Below are 18,441 nucleotides of genomic sequence, written 5' to 3' on the forward strand. Positions count from 1 at the left end.
AATAAAATTGTTATTGCTACCGATCAACAAAAACCAGGTATAAATTCAGATATTAATACCTAATTAATAACGCAAACAAACACAGGCGAAACGGGAATAGTCAAGCCACAGTCACCACATGTTTCACAACCATCTACTGACGCACAAGTACCACCTCATATTGCAGCTAAAAATCAACAACATATCGATGAAAAAACAGCGCTTGTATTAGGTGGAGTCACGGCTGGTTTACTCATGATTTGGTTGAATAGTTCTTTGAGGATACGTACAACAGCCCTGCAATTGCTACGATCAGTGCCCACAAGTTTTGACTAAGCCAAGTGGTGGTCTTAGCTAATAAATTCAATAGCCAGGAAACAATACTCCCTATTATATTGGGAAGTGCAGCCGCGGCTTTCTCAGCGAGCTTTCCCAGTGCTGAACCTAATACTTTTAAATGCTTTTTTATCCACTCTTTTATACCATCCCTATCAGTAGGCGGTGAACTACCACCTGTACTGCCACCTGTTAACGCTAGAGTCAAAGTCAATATAATAAATCCCAATGCGGTTAAAATACTGGCAATTGTTATCCCCTGTTCTCTGAACAATGTTTTAATTTTATCGGCCAGTGTAGTGTCATCGTTGAGAACTTGATCGATAGTTTCTCGAATTCGACTGATTTGCGAACGAAGTGCCTTTCTATTACTGGAAGCAGCCTCGAGGCGGGCCGATCTTTCCCCTTCTAAGTTACGCAATCTTTCCGCAATTCGGCGTCTACTGAACTCATCGCCAGTCTCTTCTAGTTTTGTTTTCTCATAAACTATATGCTTGTCGATTTCGGATAGCTTGGCTGTATTATTGATGAGTTCTCCCCGCATTGTTCGCATTGCCTTGTCAAGGCCTCGTAATTCCCTAATACTGAACTCCGAGACCGTGGAATTATCGTAATAGGTATCTAAGATTTCTCCGAGTCCGTCCGAGGCCACCTTCGAGGAAGCTTCCAAATTATCTATGTTACAGAGTTCAGAACGCACAGTTCGAAGAACCTTAGTAGTCTTTGCGGAAAGTTTTGCTCCTCGTGAGTAGTCCACAAAACCTAATTCAACACGAACAGTGCTGATATTGTGTTTAGCGACTATCGTAGGCAAGGCTAGGGGCTTACGAGTACGAGAATTCATAAGATTAATATCCGGAGCGCCACGCAGTCGCATTATTCCTTTACTATCTATCTCAAACTTTGAATAGTCACAAACAATAGGACTAACATCTTTAAAGGTATCGTAATAATCATTGACGGTCGATTGTAAAAGTTCATCGTTAAGATTCATAAAACTAGTTTCATCAGTACGCTCTTCGATTGTACTAGTATCAGTTATGTTATCTAGATTAATATCATCCATTTTTATATTAAACATATGGTTATATAATTTCAATAGAACAATGTCTTCGCAATACGGACACAAGTTAAACCCACAACGTAGACTTCGAGATCCATTAGGGGTCAAAGCAATTTGTCAGTCTGTAACTATAACTAATAACCCTAGTACCATCGATCAGAATCAAACGCTTCTGGTTTGCTTTCCTAATCTCGGCGCACACGATGTGTTAGTTCCGGGAACTGTCCGACTAGCATTTACGATTATTTTGACTTCTACCGACGTTAACAGGGAGCCCGTTCAGAACTTAGGTCGTGCTATCGTTAAGAAAATCGCGATTAAAATTAGCGGTAATGAGGTTTTGAGTATCGACGATAGCGATGTATACTATTGTTACATGGATCTCTGGAGAACGGATAAAGAGCGGGAAAACTTACAATACCAAGGTATTTGTAATCGGAACACACTGAGACTGCGTGTAGATGCTTCTAGTGGTGATAGTACCGTCGTAAAAGATCAGGCCGTTGCCGACGCATTAGGTAACCGATTCTATTTTCCCCTAGACTTTGAATTACTAGATTCCCACATGCCTTTTTATCAAGCATCCCTAAGCGATAGGTTAGAATACAAACTCACTTTTAATGACTACGGTAGAGTAATCAGAGCTGCTGAAGATGCTGGCTATTTCATTGACAATATCTCGCTGGAGTATCCCGAATTAGCCAGACAAATTCGTAACCAGTATACCGGAAGTTGAGCCATTTTGTACATAGAAAGATCACGAGGGACAAAAAAGATACGATGTGGAATATGAATCTAAACGTCCCCACGAGATCTTTGAAGGGTATTTTAATGTTGTTCGAGGACCCCTCCGATGCGTTTAAAAGAAATACCGAGAAGTTCTACAATCCCAAGATTACAAAAGTAGAATTGACTATCAAGGGCGTTCCTATTCAACTATATAGCCAAGGAATGCTAGCGTATCACCAGTGGGATGAGATTAAAAAACTTCCTTCTATAAAACGAAGCCCAGAAGTTATCGCCGTCATGAAAGATCTGTCTCTCGGGGGTGTATCGATGGGTGAATACCTCACCACGAAGTACGCGCTTTGGCTCGACATGCGAACAACGGACGATGACCAACTACACACCAGTGGGAGGAGAATAGAAAATGCTAGCGAGGTTGTCACTATACAGAAAACGAAGCTCCAGGAAACGGCTAGTAAATTAAACATATATTTGTACGTGATTATGGATGCGCAACTTAATATACAGAATGGAAGATTTGTGCAAGCAATCTATTAATAATCTTTGACCTAAAGAACCGCAGTGCGCTATCATATGCGCGCAAACGGGCTGTGGAAAAACAGCTTTTATTCTAGATATTTTACAAAGTCATTATCGGGACGTTTTTGATCATATTATTATTCTGTGCCCGACTATAAGCGTTAATAAAACATACTTATCGAGAGATTGGGTAATGAATGACGATGGGGTACACAGAGTCGATCCGGGTATGTCACAAAAAATACAAAGGAGAATCAACCCTTTTCGTAATAGACGACTGCAGCGCGAGTAAAGAACTCAGAAAAAAAGAAAGATATGCTTTCGTATTTAGCATTCTCCGGTCGGCATACTCAACATAGAGTTTGGGTACTTACTCAAAAATACAACTCTGTCCTGAAAGATCTCAGAGAGCAGACCAAATGGGTAGCACTGTTTCATTGCAAAGATCGAGATTCATTCGAGGAATGTTTACGCGAAAATGATGTTATTTATACCAAGCTCAAACGAGATAAGTCAGAAAACTGTTATCGGCAACGAAGCACTGTAAACTTGTATTAAAAACCGATCAACCAGCTGCTTATGCAACTGCTTAGCAAAATGTAGCAAAATGTGGCAAAAATGTAGCAAAATTATAGCAAATATATGGCAAAATGTGGCAAAAATGTAGCAAAATGTAGCAAAATTATAGCAAATATACGATAAATTGAACATTAGCGGTTAATATGACATAATGTGCATGAATCTGTGCAGATTTACACTCATGGGTAAAAAAATTCAATGTAACCGACGCTGTGTTGATATTTACTGTGGAATACACTCTTATTACATCAGGCGCGGAAATATAAACTATACATGTTCTGTATGTGGGATAGGGGTCAAAGGTCGTTATTGTTGATGTAAGAAACACGGTGCTGATAGGGTCATGAACCAGATTATTTATGCTAGGAAGAGAGATTACATCAATGTGAGGAATAGGTTGGGGAGAATACGTATTTAGATATATGAAAAACAACCAATTAGACAAATGAATCATTTTGCATATACCATTTAACCTCAATGGTTTTTGTCAGAGAGTAAAAGGCTATGGCAAAGCAACGTGGTCTACGTGGATATTCTCGTATGAGAAAAGCTGAATTGATTACCTTACTTGGTTTGGAATACAACAAACCCCAGACTGTTAGAGAACTCAAAGCTCAAGCAAAAGACAGTGGGCTGAGAGGTTATTCTCGAATGAGAAGAGCTCAATTGATTGCTTTACTAGATATTAATCAACATGACAATGTTGATAAAAAACAACAAGAATTAATATTTGTACCCACATCCGCCAGCGTTGGTAAATATCTAAGAGGTTGGAAGATGGATATCAATTCCAACATGGATGTTAACAATATTAAGCCCATCATATCGAGTAAAATTAACAAGGAGTTAACAAGGTAGATGATTTACATACATGTAGTATAAAATACCAGCTGACGATTAAAATGTTATTGAGTAAAAGTAGCGCAGACGATAGCACCGAATATACTGAACCATATTTCCGTAGCAATCAAGAAGTTATAACCGAATCCGATACTATAAGCGCATCATTAGATACATCAATTCAGAGGATACAGGAAACTTTAGAACGCTGGACTAATAGAGGTTCGGATTAGGGTGTGGATAAAATCGATAGTTTATATTTAGATATAGCAAATTATATGCCCTTCAAAGGTGGATCTTATATAGATTTACCCCCGTATTATAAGAAGAAAAAAGCCATAATTAATGTAAAAAATAAATCCGATGACTGTTTAAGAATGTCTCCCCGTAGACAAAAATCCGGATAGACCTTCTAGCTATCCCCAAAACGATAGACTCAACTTCGATGGTATAGACGAACCTACACCAATATCACAAATTGATAAGGTGGAAAAGCAAAATAATTTAGCTATAAATGTTTTCGCACATTCTAAAGGAATTGTTGTACACAGGATAAGCTCCGCTCCGGAACATATTCCCAGAATCAATTCATTTCTGATCGAAAAAGATGGTAAATATCATTATACGTGGATAAAGAGTTTAAACAGGCTATTATACGATCAAACTAAATATAAGGGAAAGAAATATTTCTGTGAAAGATGCCTACATGGGTACAGCAGACAAGATCTATTAGAAGCGCATAAAGAAGACTGTAGAGGTGTTGGACAGAATGCTATCAGGATCGATATGCCTAAAGAGGGAAAAAATATATTAAAATTTGAACATTATTGTAATCAAATGCCAGTACCGTACGTAATTTACGCCGACTTCGAAGCACTTATCAAACACATAGAAAATACTGAACACAATACTGATAGTAGTTTTACGTACAAAACTCAAGAACATATTCCTTGTGGGTTTGGATATATAGTTGTAAGGTATGATGGGAAAGCAATCTTATGTCAGGATGTCTATATTCCACGCATGCACATCAGTTTGTTTTGCGCGCCATTGTTAGCAGCTTTTTTCTCACGACGTAGCAAAGTTTGCCAGTTTCATTCGGCGTGATATTTACCTGCAAGGTTCACAAGTCGTTGTGACCAGGTCCGCTATCAATTGTAGCATGCAATCACTTCACGATGGCGCCTCGTAAGGCCAAAAGAAGTAACTTACGCAAACAGCCAAGACAATGGCGCCCAGCCTCAACTGGCTCAAGTCGACGACGATGCAGCCACAAGTCCTCGTAGTACCCAAAGGGCCCGCATCCGCTACGCAAGCGATAAGACCGATATCATAGACCCTAATCCGCAAAACTGGTATGTCTCGCAACTCAGGAAGCGCATTTCCGAAGAATTTGGACTTAACAACCTGCCTACCTCTATGACAAAAGCCCAATTGTTGCATTTATATACCAGGAACAGTGCCACATTGCCAACAAATCGTATTCAGCGACTTCCGAGAAGAGTACCTTCGGCTACCGTGACGTCAACAAGCAGTGAGGATACTAATGCTGATACGACAAATACGTCAAAACTCGGGCCACCGACTGAAACTATCCGTCCATGTAACACTGAAGACACGTCCTCCAATGACAATCAGCAAATGAATTTGGCTGAATTGACCAAAAATGTTCAAGCTTTACAATCTACAGTGGCTATGCTTACACAGTCCATCTTGCCGAACAACATTGCCACTGTGACCAATCAGGATGAACACGACAATAATCCTGTCATCTCTACCATGTCTGCGATATATCGACAGCCCTCAGCAGTGACTTCAGGCAGCCATCAACAGTTTACGTTGTACACTCCTCTCCAAGGCAACTTAGATGTGACGAGACGTCCAAGTCGTGACCCCAACACAGTACAAAGAATTGACACTATCTCACCAGTCCTATGTCAACAAATCATAGATGGTAAGGATGTCAATTTCGCCTTGTTATTAATGCCTGATGAGATTCAGACCGGCCCACAGACTATCCACATAGCCGGCAATGAAATTCAGCTTAAACTTCAGACTGACAAACGTCTTCATCAGGCCATGTCAATCAATGATTTTATGAATGCTTTCCTGCGATACAAACGTATTATGACAGAACAACACTCCTGGCGTCGGGATGAATTGGACGAATACCAGCGCATCATTATGGGCCTAAGTAATGAAACCAATGATTCGGCTTGGTACACCTACCACAAGATGTTTTCGGCGAAAGCAGCAGCAAGTATTCAAAAATTCAATGAACCTTTGGATTGGGGAACACTAGACGGAGAAATCTACCGCAAGGTGTTAACAGCCAGGAAAGCCAAACAATGCAATTTCTGTACAGGCATTGATCACCAGGCTGAATTTTGCCCATTGAACACTGATTCTCGTCAGAATGGTATCTCATCCCAGGCCTCCCGCAGTGCAGGTAGACATTATGAAAATTCCCAAACTCATGACATCAAAGGCAGTCTGATCGTACACCACCAAGGACAGAAGCTTTGCAACAACTATCAAGATGACTCTTGTACTTTTCCCCAATGTCGATACCTACATGTTTGTGCAACATGCAAAAAGAACCATCCTCGCAGCAAGTGCAAGCAGGAACGGGGACAGGAATATACCACAAGAGACACTAAAGACACTCGACGCACCAAACGCGATCAGTGACTAGACCAATGTGCGGAACTGGGCGCAGTTCCATCGCCAGTATGTATCCATACTCTTGAACTCTATTTGCAAAACCATCCAGATCATTCCATGGTGCGTCAACTACTCAATGGACTATCCAATGGTTTTCTTACAGGCATTGATAATACTCCTATCACTAGCAAAATTTGTCGCAACCTGAGATCAACTCAAGCCCCGAATATTGATGCAGTGACAGAATTAATTCAGAGCGAATTGGCCAAATGCTACTTGATAGGTCCATTCAAAATCAGTCTCTTCCAAGTACACAGAATCAATCCTGTCGGAATGGTGGAAGGCAAGTATTAAAAAAAGAAGCGTCTAATTGTTGACATGTCAGCCCCACATGAGGATAATCACCATCCCAGCTTAAATTCACTGATTGACAAGGAGAAGTTCTCATTAACGTACGTCAAAGTTGACGATGCCATTCAAATTATCAAACAACTGGGACGTGGTACCTTCATGTGTAAGACAGACATTACTGATGCCTTCAAACTCATTCCTATTCACCCTTCACAATGGCATCTCCATGGCATTAGGTGGCAAGGTCAACTATACTACTATACTCGGCTTGTGTTTGGATATAGATCGAGTCCAAAGCTATTTGATACACTGTCAGTCGCCATATGTTGGATAGCTGAGAATTGCTTCGATATTCATCACATCCTACATCTCCTAGATGATTTCATCTGTTTTGATTCATTCTTGCAGGAAGGTTCACGATCTATGGAATCTCTACTGCAAATGTTTCAGGAGTTGTGCATACGATTGGCATCTCACAAACTGTTGGACCTACCACATGCATAGAGTATTTGGGAATCACCTTAGATTCAGTGAAATTAGAAGCTAGTCTGCCAGCCGAGAAAATAGCCATGATTAGGCAGATTATTGACAACTTGTTACGCCAAACAACAGTTACCAAAAGACAGATGTTGGTGGTGTTAGGGCATATGAACTTTGCCGTGCAAATTATTAGACCAGGACGATCATTCATCAGCTATTTGCTGCAGCTTGCCCATTCACTTCACAAATTGACAGACACAGTTACTATCAATCAACAATGTAGATTGGACTTCCATATGTGGAAAACATTTCTGACTAGTTGGAATGGTGTATCTATGTTCATCATGGAGACAGGGGATGCACCTACCTTAACTCTCTACACTGATGCAGCAGCCTCATTAGGATATGGTGGATATTTCCAACGGAAGTGGTTCTCTGCTCGCTGGCCTACAGACCTATTTGACCAAGTTGGCGATGACATCTCAATTGCCTTGATGGAACTTTATCCAATTGTTGTTGCAGCAGTTTTGTGGGGTCACAATTGGAAGAGACAGTGCATCCGGTTTTATTGTGACAATACAGCCACTGTGGATATCATTAATAAGGGCCAGTCTAAATCTCCTACCATCATGCGCCTTGTGCGGAGATTAACACTTCAAGCAGTGAATAATAACTTTGTATGTTCAGCTAGACATGTCCCTGGAAAGATCAATTGTATTACTGATGCATTGTCTCGGTTACAGATTGCAAGTTTCGGAAGTTAGCACCAGAAGCATACCCACTCCCGACTCCATGTCCTCCAACATCGCAGCTGATGTACCCATGACTCCGACAAGAAGGCGGACAGAGCAAGATCTGACGCAACTGTGGTCAAGTGCTGTGTCGAATCAAACAGCACAAGTGTACAGGTCAGGGTATACCGCCTTTATGCAGTTCATGGCTGTATGTGGTATTCTAGTCACGCCTGGGAAACTCCCCCAACTGTCAGAACAGACACTTCTATTGTTTGTTACCTATTGCTATCATACACTCCAGTTGAGATACTCCACTATTAAGTCCTACTTGTGTGGTGTGAGATTCAATTATCTCAAGGCAGGAATAGACAACCCATGGACTACAGGCAACTTATAACGTCTACAGACAATCACCTCTGCTATCAAGAAGGATTAGTGTCCTACAAACAGGATACGGTTACCCATCACAGCCCAAGTGTTAAGTGATATATGTCATGTGATGCAAATAGGAGTGTTACCATATCACACTGTGGTGTTAATGAAAGCAGTGTGTTGTTTAGCTTTCTTCGCCTTTCTTAGATGCGGAGAGTTTACCTGTGATAATTTCACCCCCAACATGCATCTGTGTCTTAATTCTGTCAAGTTTTCCATCGACCTGTCATACTTCCAACTGCATCTGAAATCATCCAAAACTGATCCATTTCGACAAGGAATCACTCTCATACTTCATCAAGTTGGCAATGCTATTTGTCCAGTAGCCAGCATGACTGAATACATCTACTGGCGCTCAGCAGCGACACATGACTCCAATGCTCCTCTTTTTGTGTCTCCCTGTGGCAGAGCATTAACCCGCACATATTTTATTCAAACTCTAAGAATGCTACTGACTAGAGCGGGTTATAACCAAGACTCTTACAATGGACACTCAGTCCGAATTGGTGCGGCTACTTCGGTAGCCAAAGTGAATATTGAGGATCATATGATCCAGACTCTAGGACGCTGGACATCTCAGTGCTATACCCGTTACATCAGAACGTCTTGGGATTCAATTGCTCGAGCACAAAACCTCATGGCCACTTGTAACCCGCGGCCAACACAGTGATCTCATAGCCTATTACCACTAGTATTATAGTACCGTTTATACTTACTAAGTATACATGTATGTATTTTTCATGAACTTTTTGCCTTCATCTTATTCTACTATTTGTGTAGTATCTAGTCTTATATATTTTCATGTCATGGTAGCGCCATAGGCCATTTTTGATACACAACTGTACATACACTTACCATTTATATTACTTATGGGGGATTCTCAGTTTGCTCGTATTATCCCCAACTGATCATTTTGGGCTAGCATCAACACAAGTGGATCTTCTTCCCCCCTTCCATAAGTAATTCAAACCACCATTTTGCAAATTGCAACTTATCCTCTAGCAACCAGTGAAGCGCCCCTACCATCAGGGCAAGCTCGAGGTCTGGGAACCATGCTTGTAGCTTCACTGGACTACCTGGTCGCAGGTAGGCTGGCAGCCATTCTAACCGGTGCATTTATACTCAGCCGCGAGTATATGCACATCATTTTTAACCCAGTCAGGCTTAATTATGGTATGCATATTGGATATGCCTGAGTGGGTCAGTATTACAATGAGAATCCCCCTGCCAAACATTAATAAATTTTTGTTGCTATTTCTTTGTTTTGTCATTTATAAATTGCTGCTTAAGTCGTTAAGCATAGTTTATAAAGGCAAACATTATTTCGTTTCTACATATTTCAACCATTGTTACCTCACAATCTATATTTTAAAATTTAGCATTTCTGTCATTGTATTTTTGTATTGCTACATAATACGTAATTTATTGATCTGGTGCATCATGTCCGGATGTTTTTATCATTTGCACATGCGTAGAATTTCTCTGTCAGTATTGGCATCCGCGCATGCTCAGTAATCTCTATTGTCAGGATGTCTATAATCCACGCATGCGCATCAGTTTGTTTTGCACGCCATTGTTAGCAGCTTTTTTTTCACGACGTACCCACCACCATCCCCAATCGCCACCATTGCTGGAAATAACAATTCTTGTTAACATAAATATTATTTCTATATCTAGTTTTATCATGCGCCAAATCACATTATATGTATTTTTTTCTTACATGCTTCTTGCCATATTACAATTCCAGCAAATGTACATTTACATTATAGTATCTATTTTACCCTGTGCCAAGCTCTACAATTTGTACTAAAAATTTTCTAGATATTCATATCAAACTTCATTGCTTATTCATTGCTCCGTCCAACCACCAAGTACTCAATTTCATTCTTTTTACTTGTCATGTATTAAATTGCATCCATCATGTCCATTGCTTGTATAGTCACCACCAACTTTACAAGTGGTTACATTTAGCAATTGTGCTTTTATATGTCATGTATTTCCACCTGGGTTCTCATTGTAATAAGGCTAGCATCAACACAAGTGGATCTTCTTCCCCCCTTCCATAAGTAATTCAAACCACCATTTTGCAAATTGCAACTTATCCTCTAGCAACCAGTGAAGCGCCCCTACCATCAGGGCAAGCTCGAGGTCTGGGAACCATGCTTGTAGCTTCACTGGACTACCTGGTCGCAGGTAGGCTGACCAGACTACCTGGTCGCAGGTAGGCTGGCAGCCATTCTAACCGGTGCATTTATACTCGGCCGTGAGTATATGCACATCATTTTTTACCCAGTCAGGCTTGATTATGGTATGCATATTGGATATGCCTGAGTGGGTCAGTATTACAATGAGAATCCCCCTGCCAAACATTAATAAATTTTTGTTGCTATTTTTTTGTTTTGTCATTTATAAATAGAAAGACATGTTTAAAACAATACGGCTTGGACCCGGCATGGTACTATTCCAGTCCCAGACTATCGTGGGATGCACTGTTGAAGAAGACCGGCGTAGAACTAAAACTACTCACAGATTAAGATATGCACTTGTTTATTGAGAAAGGATTAAGAGGTGGTATATCGATGGCAGCGAAAAGGTATTCTAAGGCTAATAATAAATTAGTGGAAGGATACGATCCGAGTAAACCCGACACGCACATATCATATCTCGACGCTAACAATTTGTACGGATGGGCTATGAGTCAACCTTTACCTACGGGTGGTTTTGAGTGGGTCAATGATATTGATATCCATAACAATGATGAGAATAAAGGGTACATACTAGAAGTTGACTTGCAATATCCAAGTTCGTTACATAAAGACCATAACTGTTATCCGCTAGCTCCCGAAAGATTAATGGTTAATAAAGATTGGATGTCGGAATATCAACACTCCTTGATGGGTAATACTAGGTTAGCTAACGTAGAAAAACTCGTACCAAATTTGATGGATAAGACAAAATATATAGATCTAATGAGGAAGAAAGACTCAGGAAACTTATAGCCAGTCCGGCTTTTAACAGAAGCAAGATATTCAATAACGACTTAGCCGCGTTGCATATGCAGAAAAGTAATATAAAATTCAACAGACCGGTGTACGTCGGTATGAGTATTCTCGACATGTCAAAACACTTAATGTATGACTTTTATTACAACAAACTTAAGAAGCAATACGGCGATAGCTGCGAGGTGTTATATACCGACACAGATTCTTTGTTGATGGAAATACAAACCGAGGATGTGTATAAAGATATGGCAGAAAAAATAGATATGTAAGACACAAGCGATTTCCCCAGAGATAATCCACTGCACAGTGTAGTAAATAAAAAGGTGTTAGGTAAGATGAAGGATGAATGTGCTGGGACTCCTATAGCAGAGTATGTAGGATTAAGACCTAAGATGTATTCTATAAGGAAGTCCGATAATGGAGAGATAAGAAAAGCTAAGGGTGTTAAAAAGTATGTGGTAAAAAAGCATATCAAACACGAACAGTATAAAGAATCATTATTCAACGGTAGAACGTTCAAACACGAGATGAACTCTTTAAGAAGTTACAATCATAAGAATGAACAAGACATCATTATCCCCCTTAGATACAAAGAGATGGATTGATAATGATGGTGTAACTACCCATGCTTATGGTTATTTAGGGCGGTAAAACCGTATCTTTGGGAACTATGAACAACTCTTCTCGTACAAATGCCCTGCCCGGTCCATCTTTAAGATAATAAAGAATAGGCTCTCCTTCTTTCATAACCAATCGACTAATGTTATACGTCTTAAGAGACCATATCGGATCCGTTGCGCGACATAGGCCTCCTTCGAGTTCACCGGCCTGGTATAAATATCTTAAGCTTACTCTATCCGGAAGTTTTTGTTCTTTACCTCTCCTCGGTGCGGAGGATTCGGAAGTCATGGATTTCATTTTAATCGCATCGGATGGTTTCTTCCCGATTAATCTCATTACTTCATTATTCAGCGCTGATACAACAGCTGATAAACGTGTCACCCATTCGTTTGATCTCAATCGCTCGGATTTCATTTTGATCCCATTCTGATAGCCAAACAAATGTTCCGCTAATGTCCGGTTAAATCTTTCGACGATAGCTTGACTACGGTGGGCCTCTCTTTCACCACACCTGATTTCGACATCGTGCTTTGTTAACAGTTTAGTTATTGATCCAATAAACTCGCGACCGGGATCTACTTGAAATAGCTTAGGCCATTTTAGTGGTCCGCGTTTATATATGCGACTCAGTGCATTAGCTACATCTGTTGAATCTTTCGAGGTTAATGGTTCAGCCTCTTTGTATCGTTTTGTGTCTTACCTTATCGTGGGGAAGAAACAAGAGGTCAGCCTGATGAACTTCATTCGTTGTAAAAATATCAAACTTCTTCCTCGGTATATAACGCGGTGCCGGTAAATATATTTGCCACATCGCTTGTTTCTTTAACCAGTCCTTGGCCACATCTTTAGATACATTAGCCGCGGTGGCTAATTTTTTTATTGCTCCTATACCTTTCCAATATCCTCGTGGGCTATTGTAAATTTTATTCATTATTAATTAATATTGATGTTTCTTTTAATACGACTTATGACTATCATTGAATCGCATAATCATTTTGGCATAAAAAATTCCCCCTGTAGTGGTGGTATTGGTATATAAATCCTGCTCCAGTGGAAGTGAGCCAGAACCCCTATTACCTATACTACTAATATCATATAACTATAGATCTATAATAGAAAGGTATAATCAATGTATAAAATTAGAATGTAGCTTTGTTATTAAATTAGATTTCACATGATTTACTGGTATACAAAGTGAACATGTCATAGTATTTCTTTCTGAGTTACGCTGCAATCACGTGTAGTCACAAAATCAGGTTCACTGAAAACTTCTATCTTTCTGTTTTTCTGCCTTTGCTCAGTCTGACATCATGGTCACTCTCAGGTGAGCCATGCGACTTATTCTGTGTATCGCTAACATAACTTGTGGTCGGCGATCCTAAGATAGAACTTTGGCATTATCAAATCTGTGCCTACCATATTTGAAAAATGTGTATACTCAATTCTTATTGGACCATTTGTGACTTTTAGCCAATAAAAGGAGCTGATAGTAAATTAAGATGCATAAGGGAACCAAATTAAGACGTTTACATTCAATAATAGTAGCAGGTGTCTCAGTGATGTAAACTTTGATACAGTTAGTTACTCCTGTAATTAAATAAAATAAACCCATCTACATGAAAGCGCTCCCATGTCCCACTGAGAGTATATATCATGCGCCAATCAATAAAATATTGCCTCTGCAGAATACTGGATTTTCATATGCAAATTAAACACTAGTCCAAAACCAGCTCTTGACATGAACAATACAGTAATATAAGAAGTAAAGGCTAATAAAATTAGGACTAAGTCTTCTTCTTGCTGCTGGATTGACCATATAATTGATATTGCAAAAACTGTCCGGACAGATAATTGTGTCAAAGTTAAAAGTATTGTTTAAAGCACAAAATGCCAAAAACTTCCTTCAATTAACTTGTTCAGACATTTAACAAAATTTAATGTTGTTAGACTTAGGACAGTTGCTTAAATGAGCAATGATTTATTCTTTATATTAATGATAACAAGAAACCTTAAGTACAAAGTGTGGTGATGTCAGAGGTACTAGTAATAGCAAAATATATGATGCTCTAGGTAAAAGAAGACAAGTGCATACAAGGCCAAGATTTGAAATTCTCAATGGACTGTAAGGTACAACCCTTTTTAAGGAACACAAATGAATCAAGTTTTCACAGGCAAGATTGTTTCTTTTGTTTTGCTAGTATCCTGTGTTGACTGATCTGTTGTGTCAGCACCCTGTGTTGACTGATCTGTTGTGTCAGCACCCTGTGTTGACTGATCTGTTGTGTCAGCACCCTGTGTTGACTGATCTGTTGTGTCAGCACCCTGTGTTGACTGCTCTGTTGTGTCAGCACCCTGTATTGACTGCTTGGTTGTGTCAGCACCCTGTGTTGACTGCTTGGTTGTGTCAGCACCCTGTGTTGACTGCTCTGTTGTGTCAGCACCCTGTATTGACTGCTTGGTTGTGTCAGCACCCTGTGTTGACTGCTCTGTTGTGTCAGCACCCTGTGTTGACTGCTTGGTTGTGTCAGCACCCTGTGTTGACTGCTTGGTTGTGTCAGCACCCTGTGTTGACTGCTTGGTTGTGTCAGCACCCTGTGTTGACTGCTCTGTTGTGTCAGCACCCTGTGTTGACTGATCTGTTGTGTCAGCACCCTGTGTTGACTGATCTGTTGTGTCAGCACCCTGTGTTGACTGCTCTGTTGTGTCAGCACCCTGTATTGACTGCTTGGTTGTGTCAGCACCCTGTGTTGACTGCTTGGTTGTGTCAGCACCCTGTGTTGACTGCTCTGTTGTGTCAGCACCCTGTATTGACTGCTTGGTTGTGTCAGCACCCTGTGTTGACTGCTCTGTTGTGTCAGCACCCTGTGTTGACTGCTTGGTTGTGTCAGCACCCTGTGTTGACTGCTTGGTTGTGTCAGCACCCTGTGTTGACTGCTCTGTTGTGTCAGCACCCTGTGTTGACTGCTCTGTTGTGTCAGCACCCTGTGTTGGCTGCTTGGTTGTGTCAGCACCCTGTGTTGACTGCTCTGTTGTGTCAGCACCCTGTGTTGACTGCTTGGTTGTGTCTGCATCCTGTGTTGACTGCTCTGTTGTATCAGCACCCTGTGTTGACTGCTTGGTTGTGTCAGCACCCTGTGTTGACTGCTTGGTTGTGTCAGCATCCTGTGTTGACTGCTTCATTGTGTCAGTATCCAGTGTTGAATGCTTGGTTGTCTCAGCATCTTGTGTTAGCTGCTCTGTTGTGTCAGCATCCTGTGTTAGCTGCTCTGTTGTGTCAGCATCCCATAGAGACTGCTCTGTTGTGTCAGCACCCTGTGTTGACTGATCTGTTGTGTCAGCACCCTGTGTTGACTGATCTGTTGTGTCAGCACCCTGTGTTGACTGCTCTGTTGTGTCAGCACCCTGTATTGACTGCTTGGTTGTGTCAGCACCCTGTGTTGACTGCTTGGTTGTGTCAGCACCCTGTGTTGACTGCTCTGTTGTGTCAGCACCCTGTATTGACTGCTTGGTTGTGTCAGCACCCTGTGTTGACTGCTCTGTTGTGTCAGCACCCTGTGTTGACTGCTTGGTTGTGTCAGCACCCTGTGTTGACTGCTCTGTTGTGTCAGCACCCTGTGTTGACTGCTCTGTTGTGTCAGCACCCTGTGTTGACTGCTCTGTTGTGTCAGCACCCTGTGTTGACTGCTTGGTTGTGTCAGCACCCTGTGTTGACTGCTCTGTTGTGTCAGCACCCTGTGTTGACTGCTTGGTTGTGTCTGCATCCTGTGTTGACTGCTCTGTTGTATCAGCACCCTGTGTTGACTGCTTGGTTGTGTCAGCACCCTGTGTTGACTGCTTGGTTGTGTCAGCATCCTGTGTTGACTGCTTCATTGTGTCAGTATCCAGTGTTGAATGCTTGGTTGTCTCAGCATCTTGTGTTAGCTGCTCTGTTGTGTCAGCATCCTGTGTTAGCTGCTCTGTTGTGTCAGCATCCCATAGAGACTGCTCTGTTGTGTCAGCATCCCATAGAGACTGCTCTGTTGTGTCAGCATCCTGTGAAGACTGCTCTGTTGTGTCAGCATCCTGTGAAGACTGCTCTGTTGTGTCAGCATCCTGTGAAGACTGCTCTGTTGTGTCAGCATCCTGTGTTAGCTGCTCTGTTGTGTCAGCATCCTGTGTTAGCTGCTCTGTTGTGTCAGCATCTTGTGTTAGCTGCTCTGTTGTGTCAGCATTCTGTGTTAGCTGCTCTGTTGTGTCAGCATCCCATTGAGACTGCTCTGTTGTGTCAGCATCCCATAGAGACTGCTTTGTTTTGTCAGCATCATGTGAAGACTGCTCTGTTGTGTCAGCATCCTGTTTTAGCTGCTCTGTCTTGTCAGCATCCTGTGTTAGCTGCTCTGTTGTGTCAGCATCCTGTAGAGACTGCTCTGTTGACCCAGCATCACGTGAAGACTGCTCTGTTGACTCAGCATCCTGTGTTAGGTGCTGTGTTGTGTCAGCATCCTGTGTTAGCTGCTCTGTTGTGTCAGCATCCTGTAGAGACTGCTCTGTTGTGTCAGCATCCTGTGTTAGCTGCTGTCTTGTGTCAGCATCCTGTGTTAGCTGCTCTGTTTTGTCAGCATCCTGTGTTAGCTGCTCTGTTGTGTCAACATCCCGCAGAGACTGCTCTGTTGTGTCAGCATCATGTGAAGACTGCTCTGTTGTGTCAGCATCGTGTGTTAGCTGCTCTGTTGTGTCAGCATCCTGTAGAGACTGCTCTGTTGTGTCAGCATCCTGTGAAGACTGCTCTGTTGTGTCAGCATCTGGTGTTTTGTCTCCTTTCACATCTGATTTGTACAATATTTTATGATCCACTTGAATTCCCTCTAGATGTTCTGATTTCACAAAAGAATACAGTCTCTCAGCCAAGAAATCAAACAATATGTCAAAGCTAGTGAAAGACGTCCACTCATGTTTGTCTGTACCTGGGAAATGAAAAGACAGATCTTATTACAAGATGTGATGGGTCATTTACAATTGATTGCTCTGAAATGGCTCTGTCACTTACCTAGTTTAAACTAATTAATTTCAATTTAGTAAATACTTTAATGAACCAGAAAAGTTTTTGCAAGTACTTCTTGCAAAAATGGAAGCACTTCAGTTTTCCCTCAAATTTACTTTGTAAAATTTCAGAATGCAGAAATGTATGAAAATGTTTAAACTATTATGTCAAGTAAAATACAGGGCAACGGCTCAATTTTCTTCATTCAAGAAATTGGATTATTTTAAGATTGAAATGAAGTACTAAACAAACCTTCAGCATAAAATGAATAAATAATAACAATTTTTCACAAATAAGGATACAAATCACACAACCATTACTTGCTTGACTTCAAAATATATATGTATAGACATTCAAGATTGTAAAGGGCAACAGATATTTTACAAATCACCTTCACAGTAACCTTGACCTACATTATGTTACTCGAGAGCTACAGTGGATGCTTTTCAAGTTTTCAGGCAAAGAAACTTGATATTATATCCATGAGGTTGCCACACATTTTCTCTAAAAATCCAGCAAAACATTGAAGCATCCCTATCTATATGGAGTTGCATAACTAATAAGATCACATCAATCTACCTGCCGATACTGCAGGACACTCATCATTATCTTCATTTTGGCGAGTGTTTTTGGGTGCATAGCTGGCAGCGAAGTTACATCCTCGCTGAAACATGACAAACAGGAGTCAAAGGCATTCAGAATTTATGTTGAATATTAAATCACATCAGAAAAGTGTAACAAGGCTAAAGAAGAATAAACAATTCAGGCATCATTATTGCTGGGAACAAGCATGTGAAACTTCAGCTATATATTGGTCCATTGGTTGATGTTTGTAGTGTGCAGAAATGCACTTTGAGAGAATGTAGGAGCATTGTCCAAGTCAAAGATCAAATAAAGAAAATAATTTACAATATCACAAAAAGGAAAATATGCTGAACCCCACTACTAAAGACATCGAACAATAGTTATCATTGTTAATCATTCTAAGAATACTACCTCTATTACATCTTTGCCATAAATCCTGTACTTTGGCTGCAGTCACACTAACTAAAATTTTCAGATTTTCAACGGACG

At 40.8% G+C, this 18,441-nt stretch overlaps 1 protein-coding gene across 1 annotated transcript in view; it reads right to left on the bottom strand.

The window, feature by feature from the left end:
* Positions 1–13,380: 13,380 nt before the first annotated feature.
* LOC139477990 (mucin-22-like) overlaps positions 13,381–18,441 on the bottom strand; it is a 230,692-nt gene continuing 225,631 nt past the window's right edge. Inside the window, exons 11-14 of the mRNA XM_071260407.1 lie at positions 17,947–18,031; positions 15,959–17,290; positions 15,417–15,568; positions 13,381–14,789 (exon numbers count right to left, since the gene is read on the bottom strand). Coding sequence (XP_071116508.1) covers positions 14,505–14,789; positions 15,417–15,568; positions 15,959–17,290; positions 17,947–18,031 — 1,854 coding nt within the window. The 3' untranslated portion in view covers positions 13,381–14,504. The remainder of the gene's footprint in view (positions 14,790–15,416; positions 15,569–15,958; positions 17,291–17,946; positions 18,032–18,441) is intronic.

This window comes from Haliotis cracherodii, unplaced genomic scaffold (genome assembly GCF_022045235.1).
Source record: "Haliotis cracherodii isolate W230 unplaced genomic scaffold, xgHalCrac1.p SCAF_1, whole genome shotgun sequence".
NCBI lineage: Eukaryota > Metazoa > Mollusca > Gastropoda > Lepetellida > Haliotidae > Haliotis > Haliotis cracherodii.